The sequence below is a fragment of the Leptodactylus fuscus genome, chromosome 3 (assembly GCF_031893055.1).
Source record: "Leptodactylus fuscus isolate aLepFus1 chromosome 3, aLepFus1.hap2, whole genome shotgun sequence".
In the NCBI taxonomy this organism is placed as follows: domain Eukaryota; kingdom Metazoa; phylum Chordata; class Amphibia; order Anura; family Leptodactylidae; genus Leptodactylus; species Leptodactylus fuscus.
Window position 1 is genome coordinate 38,895,478 of NC_134267.1, and position 15,674 is coordinate 38,911,151.

General features: G+C 40.3%; 1 protein-coding gene across 5 annotated transcripts in view; it reads right to left on the reverse strand.

Moving 5' to 3' along the window:
• Nucleotides 1–10,574: 10,574 nt before the first annotated feature.
• Nucleotides 10,575–15,674, reverse strand: part of PLCB4 (phospholipase C beta 4) — a 206,581-nt gene continuing 201,481 nt past the window's right edge. For 4 of the 5 annotated variants that reach the window (XM_075267399.1, XM_075267403.1, XM_075267400.1 and 1 more), the window contains 2 exons: nt 14,285–14,321; nt 10,575–10,862 (listed from right to left, as the gene is read on the reverse strand). In XM_075267399.1, the coding sequence (XP_075123500.1) occupies nt 10,774–10,862; nt 14,285–14,321 (126 nt within the window). In that variant the 3' untranslated portion in view covers nt 10,575–10,773. The remainder of the gene's footprint in view (nt 10,863–14,284; nt 14,322–15,674) is intronic. The other variant, XM_075267402.1, reaches the window with a different exon arrangement.

Genomic DNA, 15,674 nt, shown 5'->3' on the forward strand with positions numbered 1-15,674 from the left:
CCCTAGGACCGAGGCCTAGATGTTAGAAGCCACCGCCAGAAGAAGACGCAGTGAAGACCTCGTTCCAGAAGAAGTTGGAGGAGGCGCTGGAGAGTTCTATGGCAGCATTGGGGATGTCCTCAGTCCTGTTTGAGCGCTGGGGCCCGCCCCCAGTGCTGCGAGAGAACTCATTTGCATACCAACGAAAACTGGATTATATACCGAACGGCAGCCTGGAGAAGGCATCTAAAAGGTAGGAGAAGAATTGCCTTTCTTAAGGCTATTCCTACATGGTACCCAGAAAAAGAATAGTTTTAATGATAGGATCCCTTTAAAGAGTACTTTTTGCAGCCTAGACCACCTTGAGCTCCTTTCATCCCTTAGTAGTCTCCCTTCACCGATTCCAGTGCTGTTGAGATAACAGTACAGTTAGTTTTGTCTGATATGCTAGCTAGACTCTCTAATGTCAAGGGGGTGGTGTCAGGCAGGATCAGGCAAGGGGGCATGATTCTAAGCTTTGATAATGTCCGCTGTCTATGATTGGGGATCTGAGTCACACCCCCATCCTTGATTCTCTCTGACACCACCCACTTGACAAAAACTGGACTTTCAAGAGAAAGACAACGAAGACAACGAAAGGTAGGAGAAGAATAGCCTTTCTTAAGGCTATTCCGATGTGTTAATGAGAAAAAATTGTGACTGAATGATAGGATCCCATAAAATAGCATAGGATGAGGTGCATCCACCTAAGGCAGGTGTCCCTAAAATGTTTTTCTTCTTCTAACATCTTTAACAGTTCTTATCTCTTCTGCTGTGCACCATCATTGTGGGCACTATTGCTATTACAGGCATATCTATAACACTTTGTACAGGGCTATAAAGCAACACATCTAATACTCAGTTAATTCCTATTTATCATATGACTAATTTGCTTTCAGCTCTGTCTGTATCTAGGCAAGCTAGCTGGTTTCCCAAGGTTATATCTTGCACAGCTATAAACCTTTCTGCATCGACGTGTACAGAAATACAAGAGTAAAATATATTTCCTACAGCATACAGTTTTATGCATGTGTATGCAGTAGCTTCCTCTGGCAATATGGAGGTACAGGACATGGTGTTAGATCAAAGAAGGCCTTTCACTACCTCTACCTATTTGCAACTATCAATGAGATCTGCTTGCATTGATTCTGGTGCAGTTGGGTTTTTCTCTCTAGCCCCTCCTGTTCCGGAGCAATCAATGCTGTTAATTTTAGCACCCAATATGCTACCTAAGCTTGTCACAGTAAGGTGGGCACTTCTACGCTGAACCACACAGCCTGGGATCACCCACGTAACAGTATAGAGCCTAATTAGCATATTGGGTGCTGAACAATATTTTGGGAAAGGTAGCGACTAGAGAAAAAATTCCAACTCTGCCAGAATCAGGAACAGCACCAAATGAAGGAAGACATTGTCTTTATGGGACCATGCTCTTAAGGTTGGTCGTAGACTGGGGCTCAAGTTTAGAAATCAGTATACGCCAATCTTAACCAACAATTTATTACTAAATGAAGCAAAGCCAAAATATAATTTCATATTGTTTTTATTAATGGATTAGTAACTATGGTAGAGAAGTAAATAAGCAAATAGTACCGTATATGAACATAGTCATAAAATGATGAAATGAAGAATTCTAAAGAACATTTGTTCACCAAGGTTACAAAAAGGAAACATCAATCATTTCTAATATACAGTCATTGGCCAAAAACTCAAGGTATATGAACATGTGGTCGGGAGAATTCAGTGGTGCCATCACCAAGTATTCTAGGTGCAAGAAGAGCATTGTATGTGGTTGGTACATGAGACAACTACATGCAACTACACAAGTGGAACAATCTCCAAGTCTTCAAGATACAAGGATCTTGGATTGATATTTCCAATAGTTCCCTGGTCCGGAGAACATTGAATTCAGTAGAATCACTTGAGGTTCCTGGAACATGACACAAATCCTTAGTAAAACTGGTTTCCTCATTTGGCACTGAGGAATCTTTGTGTGTCTTCAGGCCCATGTGTAGCTAAACCTCAGTACTTTCTATAGTTATACTCCAAATTATTTCAGACTTTAGCATGATGTGGTAGACAACTCCGTCCCAACTCCATAAATTCTCACCAGACATTTCCCCAATTTGTTGGTGCTTTGGCAAGCTCTCTGGCACCTATCTCTACCTATGGTGGGAATGCGAAGGACTATTGGACCAAGTTGAAGAGATTTTTGACCACATCTGAAGGCCACAAGATCCTTCCGACCCTGCAGATAATTTTTCTTAATCTCTGGCTTACTTTACCTAAATCCTTCCCTAAACGCTTATGGCTTCAAATGCTCACCATGGCAAAATCACTGATCCCCCTCTGCTGGGCCTCAGACCCTCCCCATTAAAATACCTCATCTCTTATGCAAGATATTCCAGGTAGTGAGAATGGAGGAACTATCCCACCTGGATCTTAGAAACATCTGTGGATATAAAAACACCTGGGTTCACTTACATGCTTTATACTAATGCAATACCAACTGGGGCCACCTCTGGGTAGACTCTGATCCATGATCTAATAACCTCCCCCCTTTTCCGCTACACTTGCATACAGCAATCCCGTTCCTTATCCATGCCTATTCCACCCTGTTGAGACGTCTTTGACACCTTGTACGGAGACCTCTTCTGATCTCCTTGAGCCGCACTGTTTAACTTCCAACTGTTGGCTTGTTCATTACCTTTAGTTATGTTGTTTCATTTCAAGTCTGTATTGACTCACGATATACTGTGTTCTGTATATCTTGTATAAAACTAATCAAAAGAGATTGGAAAAGAAGGCTACCTTCCCATGGCCCAGACAGTCCCTGAAGATCCAGGGCAATTCAGCTTCTAACTGGCCTAAGCTGTATTTAGGTAGCCCTATACAATCTAGTTGAGTACATACTGTATACTGCAATCATGTAAATCTAGGCACCATCTCGCTGAATTATGAAGGCCAGAACCAACTTGGTAGTTGCTACTTCTATTAATACTGTACCTGATGGAGGGACCAAGTTGCCTAATGTAGTTAAAGTACCATACCTAATATGTAGGCCATCTGTACCACCTACTCCGAAAATATGAGTTAGTTTCCCATATACTGAGCAATTCAATGTTTCAATACATATATTCATATATAAAAAAAGATACAACACCAAAATATACAAATATGTACCTGTCGTTGTATTTCACTGTTCAGGATAAGGTGCTGTGTGTATACATAAGGATTAGCTCTATTTTTGGCATTATATATATTCTGAAATTTTTTTTATTCGGTAGATTGCATTTCTCTGTGAGCTGGTGGGTGGAGAGCAGCAGCCATACACTGCACACAGTAAGTAGAGGAAAATTTACTCAACAACTGTCTTTGTATCACTCAGAAATAGCCCCAGGAGTCAGGTTCATGAAGGTCATATATAGAGAAATACTAATATGAACAATGTACTTTGGTTGTGATAGAAAGCTCCTATTTGGCTTCAGCATCCCATATGTATCTGCTGCTGTATCTCTCTCCATCAATCCTCCCACCTCTTATCTCCACAGACTTAGAGAGACATCTAATACAGGTGACCTGTACTCTGTCTTGAAATGTATAAAGTAGAGATTTTCGGAGTGAAAGTCAGTTTAAAAAAGTGCAGGAAAGTGGAGTAATATAAGGAGAGCGATATTCTTCTTTGGTAACAAGTATTCTAAAGAATTGCCCATTAAATTATGTAAAATGTGTTGAAACAGCAGCGCCTACTTATGTCTCGGGAAGACCGATACTGTGGCCCAAAACTCCAGACAGTGGAGTGAAAAGTCTTCTTTCATTCAATTCTACGGCAACTGACGTCAGATCTTCTTACATGGAGGGTAAGGTAAATGATGGGAAGTAAATAGCAGCTAACTTTAAGAAATCTGAACTTCTGTTTCCAATTTTGTAAGTTATTAGATAAGCCCGCAGCGCACATCGCTGTCAGTGTTAGATGTTAACAGATCTGCCAGGTTTTAATTATATAGCAACATATCCATCACCATCAGATTTAATAATATAGCAACACGGCTCTATCGATGATAGATTTAATAGTATAGCAACACACTTTTATTACAGCCAGACTCACAATAGGGCAGGGTGGTCAAATGCCAGTGAAGTCAAGCTAGCTCAAGCGGTGCTGTATACAGTCAATGTATTCCGAAATCTCAGCCCGATGCGGTTATAATGACGTGACATGACCTTCTTGCCAGTTGGCTTTTATGGTTACTTAATTTCCAAGCAATATATATATATATCAAACAAACCAAATACATAGTAACCTCCCAGCATTTACTAATTGTATTGTCCTTCCTTACCTCTCCTTTTGGCCGGATATGCGTGTCAAGAATTGAACAGCATTTTGAAAAGTCATAAGATCTAAGGGATATGTTGTCACAAAGTGGTGTGCTATCTATCCTCCATATGTCTATGTATGGTTGCCCATTGGCTGTGTTGTGAATTGCAGCTTGTTATGTGCTTTGTTAGCATATCCCAATATTGTATTGAATTGGCTGCATGAGAAACTGGAGTCCTTGACCAAATTAGAGCCAAGGTAAAGGTGGACACATCTGTACGTGTTACCCTTGGTTCACATCTGTGTTGGTAGTCCATTTGGGGGAGTCCAAATGGGGACCCCCCCTCCCTGAACGGACTACAGAATGCATTTGCAAGCGGTGTGCAGTGAAAGCACACAGATCTCCATAGACTATAATGGGGTCCATGTGTTTGTTGCCAGATCTCCGCATAGAATACGTGGAGCGGAAATTACTTCGCAATCTACTTTCCTGTCCACATGATTCGTGTGGAGATCTCGTGGCAAGCACACGGACCCCATTATAGTCTATGGGATCTGTGTGCTTTTACTGCACACCGCATACAAATGCATTCGGTAGTCCATTCGGGGGGTCCCCATGCGTACTCCCCGAACGATTTACCAAGCGCAGATGTGAACCAAGGGTTACTCCACTTTCCTTACTACCCAGACAGAGGAAATGAGAGCAAATTCACACAGCACAGGGTTTGCTACTGTAAGCATAGGGACACATAGGTTTGCATTGGAGCTGCAGACACGATAAAGTAGAGTATTTTCTCAATGGTACAATGTTTGAAATAAATATAGAAACCCTTTCAATCGCATGATGTAATATAAACTTATATACAAGGCTATAATGGGACTGTCCATAACTAGAAAAATATGGCTGCCTCTTCCTGAAGACAATGCCACTGCTGTCCGCAATTTGGCAGGAACTTCAATGGAGCCCATGGACAAGGGTGGCATTGTGTCAGGAAACAGTCATGAAGATGGCAAACAATATGTGCATAGTAGTTGAAGTTCAGTACACTGTTTTGCTGTAAAGAAATATTAAAGGTGAACGTATCACACACAGAGGTCTCTTCGCACACCAGAATATAATCTGAGATCTCATCACACAAAGACACAGTTTACCGCACGCAACAAGAAGGCCCAACAGAGGTGAGGGAAGGTGAGCATACATGTTTTTTAATTTTGTAAACTTCCCTTTGTCCTCCACCTATTATATCCTGGGGTTTGAAGAGATATTTATTATTTATCTCTATTACATTATATATATTATCCAAATTATATATTATATATACCATTCATTTCACTATAAACCAAACAATTTGGGCTGAATCCGGGTTGATGCAAACCAATTTGCCCAGTACTGAACACCCCCGCCAACCAGCTGTTGTAAGAGGTCTCGCTATTGGCTTGAATGAAGATTCCTCTTCTCAGGTCAGTGCCATCAACTCAACTGGTGATATGGCCACGCTGGTCCATGGGATTGAGCTGCAAGTCCGTGCACCATATACAGTAAGCGTTGAAGATTCACCACACCATAGACTCTTCAAACAGCTTATCTTGGAGGTGCGTGGAGATAGACCCCCTATATTGGTGACCTATAAGGGTATTCACACAGTTTTTTGCAGTTGGATTTTAGGGGCAGATTCTGGGGCAAATTCAAAAAGCGCCTCCCATCTCTCCCATTCATTTCCCTGTCAGGCAGATTTTTTGACCTATTTTTATGACCTATTTTCAGGTGGATTCTGCCTTTGCAAAGGCCATTCAAAAGAATGGGGGGCTGAAAAAGTGCAATACCCTGTATTTTTTTTCCACCTTCCATTCACTATGATGGGCTTTACAAAGCAAAATTTGCCCGATGATAGGTCATGACCTTTTTTTTGTCCTATAGCTGAAAAAAAATGAGCTAGAGGATGACATCTGCTACTGACTATAATCTCCCACTGGGATGAATAGGATAATATGGGATAATATCTGCCTGCAAAAAAACTGTGTGAACATACCCCAATAAGAATAGGTCACTAATATCATAATCCTGTAAACTCCCTTCAAAGGATATGTTCATACGGAGGAATGTACAGTGCACCAGCATCCCGTCGCGGCATTCCACTCCTGGATTAGGCCCAAATGAATGGGCCTAATCGGGAGGGAGTCTTGCGCCGTGGACACCGCAGCTGATTCAGCCGCGGAATCCGCGCAAGAGGGGTCATCTTGCTATTTTTCTGCCATTGAAGTCAATGAGAGCCGTTTTTGGCAGAGGATTTTGATTTCACGTCGAAATCCGCTGCCAAAAACGCCGTGCAAACAGACCCAAATACATGCAAATCTGATCCCGGACTAAACAACCAGAATTTGTGAATATCATTAAAATGATTTTTATAGCACTGGCCAAAGAAAACAAGAGGCTCGGCACATTGATCCAGTATCAGGTATGAAGAACATACAAACAGTAATAAGTAACTGGACAATACTTGAAGGAAATATCAAAGAAACGTAATTTTATTTTGAAGTCAAATTTTATAAAAATAATGAAATTCACAGTAGTAACCCCATGCAAGTAAAAGCTCTGTACTACCGAATACGAGATTAAAAGGTTTATTTCTAGGAGCATCAAACTGTTTCAAGAGATATATTACACCATTTGACATAGTTTTGCTTCTACTGCAACACCACAAGTCATAATAAGCAGTCCCATAGAACGGATTCGAAAGCACCCACAATGACCTGTTTATAGGGACTATAGAAAACGGACAAAAACACACCGGGAAAAAATAGGCGTTGTACACAAAGGCTGAACATTTAGGGGAATCGGGCACCAAAGGCAATTTCATGTTACTGGAAGACTGTGGCTAATAATCAGTAAATTTAGGCACAGGAAGGTTCATCACCGTGAATTCTAGAATGGGGAAAGAGATATTGGCGGTCACCTAGTTCAACGGGAGTTACAAAATATCGATATGACGTTATTTGTAGACAAACGGGCAAACCTGTCACCATCGAGGAGAAATTTTATTGTGTTTTTTATTTTTTTTGGAGGTATAATAAACCCAATCCTAAATGTGTCTCGTATATAAAGGATTCATTTGGATACATTATAAAAGACGAGGGGTTTGGGGATTGAGGGAGCTTAGAACAGATGGGTGCATACAAAAAAAACACAGGTTTAGGGAATACAAAAATTTCCGTATTTGTTTCCTAAGCTACAAAGGTTTCTTAACACAGTCATTCCTGCACTGACAACATGGATATGTTGCTAGTTACATGCACTTGTCTGTAAAATAAGTATACCGCAGGCTTAGGGACCATGCACGTTACAGGATCTCTGGGACAAAAACCGAACATAAAACATTGGACTCTTTATCATTTCGGCATACATCATTTTACTTCTTTTTTTTTTTTTTGCAAATTTATCCTACAATTTGTATGAATCACAAAACAATAATGGCCACAGAATTGCGTTAATAATAATAATAATATTAATAATAAAAAAAAATGGTGAAAAACGTCAAAACAACATTGACTTAAATACATCATGGCTATGATCGTATGCATAAAAGTGGCGCCTGTAGAACATGCAAATATCATAGAACAGGTATGTTTAAAAATTGCTTTCCCTGCTGGAATATGGAAATTCGACATGATCTGAGTACAGGTAGAAATACTTTATACATCTTCACAGTTACAAACAATTTTCCTTTCCCGATTTATTTGCGGTCTTCAAAAAAATGCGACACCTTGAATGTTCTCGAGTCTGCAGCATTAAACCTTAAATTGCGATTTCTATACAATATTGGATGTAAACTTTTCTTAAAGTGCCAAATGCATGATCCTTTTAACATGTGAGCACTGGTATCACTGAGCTTGGAGGTTATTGCTCTAGAAGATTTTCTCCATAAAATATGTCTATTCCATATATATTAGGGAAAATAAATTAGGCATATTTATTATTAAAGCACTTTATTTATAGGTTTCTCAAAATTCAAGTAATTCTAAAATAGTTATTATGTATATTCTATACATACGTTCTACGTCTACACCCAACAACTCAATATCTTTGGTGCCAAGTGGGCATGTTAACAGATACGTAAAACAAAAGATCGTCATAAAAGGGGTTGTAAACAGCTAAGTGATAATACATAGAAGATTAGGTTATAGGGGGCTGATAGCAGGCCCTCAAGATGCTACCATTTCCCTTTTTGGATATTATTTATTAGCTGTAGAAGATTTTGCTGACCTGTATATAATAGGAGGACATCCATATGTGTTGCAAGATGACCAGCTTTTCAAAACAACACAAATCCACGATACTCTGTCACAAGATGTCTAATCTTTATGTCTCTAAGTGTAGCCACCAAGGTTTGTATTGAGAATTGCAACCTGTGTATTATTTTGGTAGTATGTGGTGTTATTGTATTGAAGTGGACTTATGAGAAGTAAGATTATTAAATTCGAGTTAAAGGGGACCTTTCACTAATTCCACAACTCTAACTAATTACATATTTCCATAGGAGCCACTCATCTGGTTCTGGCACAGTTGGAATTAGTTCTCTAGCCCTCACCATCCCCGAGTAATCACATCTGTTACTTTCAGCTCAATCAGGCTCTCTACTGTCAAGTGGGTGGTCCTTGGTTACATAGTAGATGAGGTTGGATGAAGACATCAGTCCATCAAGTCCAACCTATAACCCTACAGTCGCCTACATTGTTGATCCAGAGGAAGGCAAAAAGCTTCATGAGGCTTATGCCAATTGCCCCAATGGTTGGAGCATAAAAACAGGGACCTCCCACCTGACAGTACAGAGTATAACAGTATTGAGAATTTAGAAATTACTCAGGAATGGTAAGGACTAGAGAAACAATTCCAGCTGTGGCAGAATCAGTGGAGCGGTGCCTATTGGAGTGATATAAAAAGCTGGAGTTGGTGGTAAAAGGTCCTCTTTAAGGTAAGAGTAGACACATCTGTAACAGGATACCCTCAGCTGCATGTAGCTTTGCTACAGGCACTTGACTGACTGCATATCATTCAGCTGCTGACTGGTGCTTCTTATCCTGCTGCGACTTCCCGCTTGGGTAAAGAGACAATGAGCTGCATTATTCAGTATCTGGATACAAATTTGCTACATAAACTTCACACTGGTGAAATACTGGTAACTTTCTACGGGGCTGATAGCCACCCTCATACAACTTACATACCCCATACAATTCCTTTAAGTTTACAACCCCTTTACTATTCAGTGTTATATATGACACCAACATCACTTCCGAGTATTATTACACTAAAACAACGGATAAAAAAAACGGAGACGTTCATTTGAAGAAAATACATTTGGATTCTTAAAATATCTGCAGAATGTTCTTACAATTCTGGTACGGAGACTATGATTATTATTAAGGACGTGGATAAATAACAATTCCATAATATATTATCAATATATTCAGATTTTATGCAAAGATATCCAGACCAGAGGAACCGCTATATATATAAATATAAGATTGATTGATTGACGGAACGTAATCTAGCAACAAAACTTTAACCGTTTAAAAACTCTTGTGCACTCTCACCCAGTCGTAACATAGGAATAAACCAAAACGAGACATGGTTAAAAAAAAAATAAAAAATAAAAAATAAAAAAAGAAAATAGTCACATATGATAATAATAAAAAAAAAAAATCCTGGAGAAAAGACTGATTTTCTTGCTGCCCACGCTAGAACAAGAAAATCACTTGGATACAGCAGGCAATTCAGATTTTCAATCAACAAACACCCTCTGTCTCTTTTACTGCTTTGTTCTCTCCCTCTCCATCTTCAAATGTACAATTTAGATAAAATGCTAATGGTCTCCAAGCACAGCTTTACAGAACGGTATTTGGGGACGTCCGCGGATCGGAACGCGTTGTGCTTGTAGAGTCGACTTTTTCTTCCTTTATAATCTACAGTCTGCTTTCTTAAGATTAGGAATAAAATGAGGAACAATTCTCAAAAATATTACAATAAAAATGTGATGGAAAATTCAACAAGGCAACAAGATTTGCTATTGTAAAGTACAGTATAATCCCCCCCCCCCGATAAAATCCTAGTGTAACAGTGTTATAGCGAGCGGTCAACCGTATTCTCTTTCATTTTGCTACATTGGTGACACCTAATAAAAAAAACAAACACAACAAAAAATCACCTTGAAAGAACATAAAACGAGATCGACTATAAACATAATAAAAATATTCTCTGTTTCTTTATATCTGTATAGTTAGATTCTTTATCATAAATAGTGCAGTGCTCAAAATGTTAAAGGGAAATATGCCAGTCTTAAAATCCTGCCAAGACAACAAGGGGATAACATAAGAGCACACTTCATATTCAGTGTTTGTGGTCGATATATTACAGTGTTCTCAAAAGGACAGTGAATTGCTCAACTTCAGTTTGCGTTTTGCAGCTTTACACAACTGTTGCTGGCCTGCGGCCCATCTCGGTTTCCAGTTTGACCATCTGCTGGATTTCCTTTGCCTAATGCCAAAAAGGAACGAGATGTGGTTAATATGTTAGGCCGTTGCTGACCGCCCATGTGTTACAATAATAACTTGATAACGGTATTAGAGGGGATTAACAATGTAACGCTAGGGTCACACGAGCGCTTGAGACTCCGTCACTAGTGTTGAGCGAGTCGTTTTCGATCGAATACTTCGCCGGCATAGGAATGCGTGTAATCGGCCGAACACCGAGGGGTTAAACGCATCGAATATTCAAAGCGTTTAACCCACTTGGTGTTCGTATGCCTGCGAGGTATTCGATCGAATACTACTCGCTCAACACTATGCGTCACCCGTTACACTTAAAATCGGCAGAGAGAAAAGTCCTGCAAGGAGAACTTTCCTCTCCACAGTTTTCTGACGCCCAGCGGCCTCCATTATGGACTATGGTTCTGCAGGTTTCCGCTTGTATTTGCTGGGATGGAACACTAGTGTGAACCAAGCGTAACACCACCAACAAAGGGGCAGATTTACTAATCCAATGCCATGGCCCAAATTTATGAAGTTTTTAAAGAGGACCTTTCATCAGACAGGCAGTTCTATATACTGCTGGAAAGCCGACAGTGCGCTGAATTCAGTGCACTGTTGGCTTTCCCAATCTGTGCCCCGGGTAAAGCGCATTCGGTCCCGGTACCGTAGCTCTTTACAGTCAGAAGGGCGTTCCTGACAGTCAGTCAGGAACGTCCTTCTCCACAGCAGCGCCTATGAAAGGTCCTCTTTAAGACATTTTTGGTGCATCGACTGACAGGGAGGCCCAGCTTAGGAAAGTGGTGTGGCTTGAAGAGGGCCTTTCATGTCCTGTGACGTTGCTGGTGTTTTATACTGCTAGAAAGCTGCTCTGAATTCGTCGCACTGTCAACTTTGCCGATATGTTACCCGCTTGCAGAAATGACAGTGCCGTCAGTTTCGGCAATAATATCACTACACTCAGTGGGGCGGCCCTTACAGTTCAGAGTCATTGCTGGGCTGTCAGTAACGCCCCTCTGACAGTACAAGTCTATGGAAGAGTATGGTCAAGGGGGACGTTCCTCAACGACAATGATGACTCTGAGTTGTGAGGTCGCTCATTGACAGTGGAGGGATATCGGTGCCAAAACTAACTCTACCAATATCTATGCAATTGGAGCACAGACTGGCAAAGTTGACAGAGCCCTGAATTCACTGCACTGTCAGCTTACTAATGGAATATAATACCGACCATCTCCAAGTACATGAAAGGTCCTCTTTAAGATGCACCAAATTGTGCCACAAAAAATATTACTATTATCTATAGTCAACCAACGAAGAGGTCGGGCCTATGAGTGATTGACAATTGTCAACCTCTGCCTATGCGTATAAAGATCACTCACTGATAGCACCGCCTCCTTGACGTCTAAACGTAGCGAGAGCAGAGAGCTCAATAGATGGATTACGAGTTACTCACCATCTATATATATCAGTCTGCTCTGCTCCTCTTGCTCTATAAGGACTAGTTCACACAGAGTTTTTTACAGGCGGATTTTGAGATTTTCAAAATCCGCCTGCAAAAAAGGCTCCCATTGACTTCAATGGGAGCCTCTCGCTTTTTTTTTCTGCTAGCATTTTTTCCGATAGTGGAAAAAAGAAGCGAGATTCCCTATCTTGCTGCAGATTCCGCAGCTGATTCAAACTGCAACTTCCGCGGCTCAAGACACGCTTCTGTTTAGGCCCATTCATTCAGGCCTAATCAGGAGCAGAGATGCCGCAATGGTATACCAGAATATTCACAAGGCGGAAAATCTTTCTGCGGCCTTTCCTCCGTGTGAACATACACTTACATGCTGCCTGGAGACTGAATAGCATTCCCTTAAGACAGTACATCTGCCCCAATGTATCTAAACACATTTAGAATATTATTATCTACAGTGTAAAATCCGTGATCGGCTATTCCACCTATACATGACAGGAATCACATGGAATCTATTTCATTGATCTTTATCATTTCAATACAAACCCCAGTCAAAAATGGAGAACTCAGTTTGGGTAAAGATTAGAACTCCCCCCCCCCATGTCTTTTGTTTTTTTATATTGCCCTTTCAAGAAAAACATTCAATAACCCAAGCTATGGCAATCGGTTTGTGTTACAAAGTATTGTGCAAAAGTTTAAGGCAGGTGTAAAAATGCTGCAAAGTAAGAATGCTTTTAATAGAGAAGCGGTTTTTGGAGTGTTTTTTTTTTTTTGAGTCTTTTTTTTGTTTGTTTTTGCATTTTTCCTCCAGCACAGTGTATGAACCTTGAAAAACAAAACAAAAAACCTAGCGTTTTTTCTGTGCGGTTTTCGCCAATTCCGTGCCCAAATCCGCGCCATGGATTTTACGCCTTCCATTGACTGCGTTGGCTTTTGCAGGCGGAATCCTCCTGAAGGAAGCTTTATTTTTCTGCAAGTGGAAAGATAAAGCGAGTGGAATACATAGAACTCTATGGGGAGGCATTTTTTCCACGTGGATTCTGACACGGATTCAGCGTAAAAAAACTCAGTATGAAAAATGGCGCTGTATTTGGCGGTGAATTTTCAGCTAGTGGAAAACTCCGTGAGTGGAAAAAAAAAGCTAGCCGAACCCATTGAAATCAATGGGAGGCTTTTTTTCAGCTCTGAATATTCAGCGCCAAATACAGCACTGTTTTCCTCCGTGTGGTTGTACCCTAAGGGCCCCTTCACACGGCGTGAGCGCGCCGCTCATTTAATTCCCGTACGGGTCTAAATGAGTGGCGCGCTTAGGGTGCATTCACACTGAGCATACGCTCAGCTCATTCTGAACGTAAAACACGTTCAGAATGAGCGCGTACAAAGCAGATCCCATTCATTTCAATGGGAGCCGGCATACGAGTGCTCCCCATTGAAATGAATGGGCTGCTTTTTTTCCCTATTGCTTTCAATGTGATACGCGCGTATCACACTGAAAATTTTACTTTAGCATAACCAATAATTTAACATATTTTCCGCGAGCGAAGCGGCGGGTCTTCTACTAGTATACTATAACACTTCTATTTTGAAACCATTCTTACTTTGCTGCATCCCCATGCCTAAAACTTTTGCACAGTCTTGTACATAGTACCCGACAAAAGCCCTGCACAGATCAGATCAGACAAACCCCCTTAGAGGCGCTGGCCTGTCATAGTTGTCACAGCCTGGTCACTCAACATCCGTTACATTGGTACAAAATCTCTGCAAGTGGCCCCTTCTCTTGTTTAATTCCAGACATGACTTTTTGGGTGCACTTGGATGAGTATTATAAAATATTCTATATTCTCGTGAGTTGTGTAAGAGATATATATTCTAGTGATACCACGTCCTGCTATATACCCTTCCAGTGTATTTGTGCCCCTCATTGACTGTATAATACCTATAAATGACAGTAAGCGATGGAAGTGCGGCCGTACCTTGTGAGTGAGACACAGCATGACACGATTTCAAAAGCTGTTTGTACAAAAACAACAAATAATGTCAAAATTATACAGCGTGATATGAAGCAAAGAAAGGAAAAAAGGAAAAGTATTGAAAGCCTGGATTATGCATGAAAGACAACCAAGTACAGTACAATGCCAACAACAAGACTTCGAGAGCTGAGAAACATGACTGGTTTCTTCGAGGGGCTTACTCATACTTTCTTTTTTTTTTTTAATCAATTTTTATGTTTTTTTTTTTTTTTTTACATTTTCCATGTTATTATTTATATATATATATATATATATATATATATATATATATATATATATATATATAAAATCCTAACAATCATGCAATAGTAACTCTGACCACTAAACTAAATAATATGCTGACACTTCCTGATTTCTAAATTGGGAAATAAAACGCAACTTTATTTTCCAATTTGCCTGTGAATTTACAGTATTTTGGGAAGTATCCTCTGCAATAGACTTCCTATTTTCTGTAGATTTTGTACCTAAAGCAAAGTTCACATCTGCATTGGAGACTCTGCTGCAGATTCCATCTAAAATTGGCGTAGAGAAATGTCCTTCACGGAAACCTGATGCACACCCATGTGGACCCGAACGACAGAGAGCCAAATGCTAGTGTGAACCTAGCCTCACCTATCGGCACACTGATGATAACGGCTGTCTTGTATATGTAGATAAGATACAGAATCCACCAATCACATCTTATCCACTCCCACTTCTACACAAGGACCCCTCCCCAGGTCACAGAGAATACCTAGAAAACTCTCCCATACAAGACGACAGGGTCAATAGGGACAGTTTACATCTATAAGCTATGGTCCATATTCAGGACAATTTTAGGCTTAGTGGTAAGAGTTGGAATTGCAAAATTTTTAAGATTTTTTTTTAAACACATGTAATAACATGGAAGATTTTAAAATGTAAAAAAAAATATACTTAACATATAAACGGGATCTAAACAACAGGTCATTTTCTAACAATACATTCCCTTTAAGAACTAGAAAACGTACAGGTACAAGCATTGTGTGGACTACTACAGTCCTATCAACAGTGATGTATACAACAACCAAAAGTATGTGGACACTCGAGTACATACCTACTATTTCATGGTGCCTGCCGATAAAGGGTTTCTATACTACATCTGCACCTAGGTTTATGCTTGTAGGCAATGCAACTCTTAGTACAAGGTGGTTATTAGACGTGTAGGACTTTGAAGTCTTCGGGCTCTTACTTGTTGTTGTGCTTCCATATTAGATGCCTACAGATTTACCGTCGTGATAACTTCTCCTGTGTCTGCGTAACTTCTTAAGAGGCTTAAATTTCCCCAATGTGGGACTTTTAAAGGATTATCTTA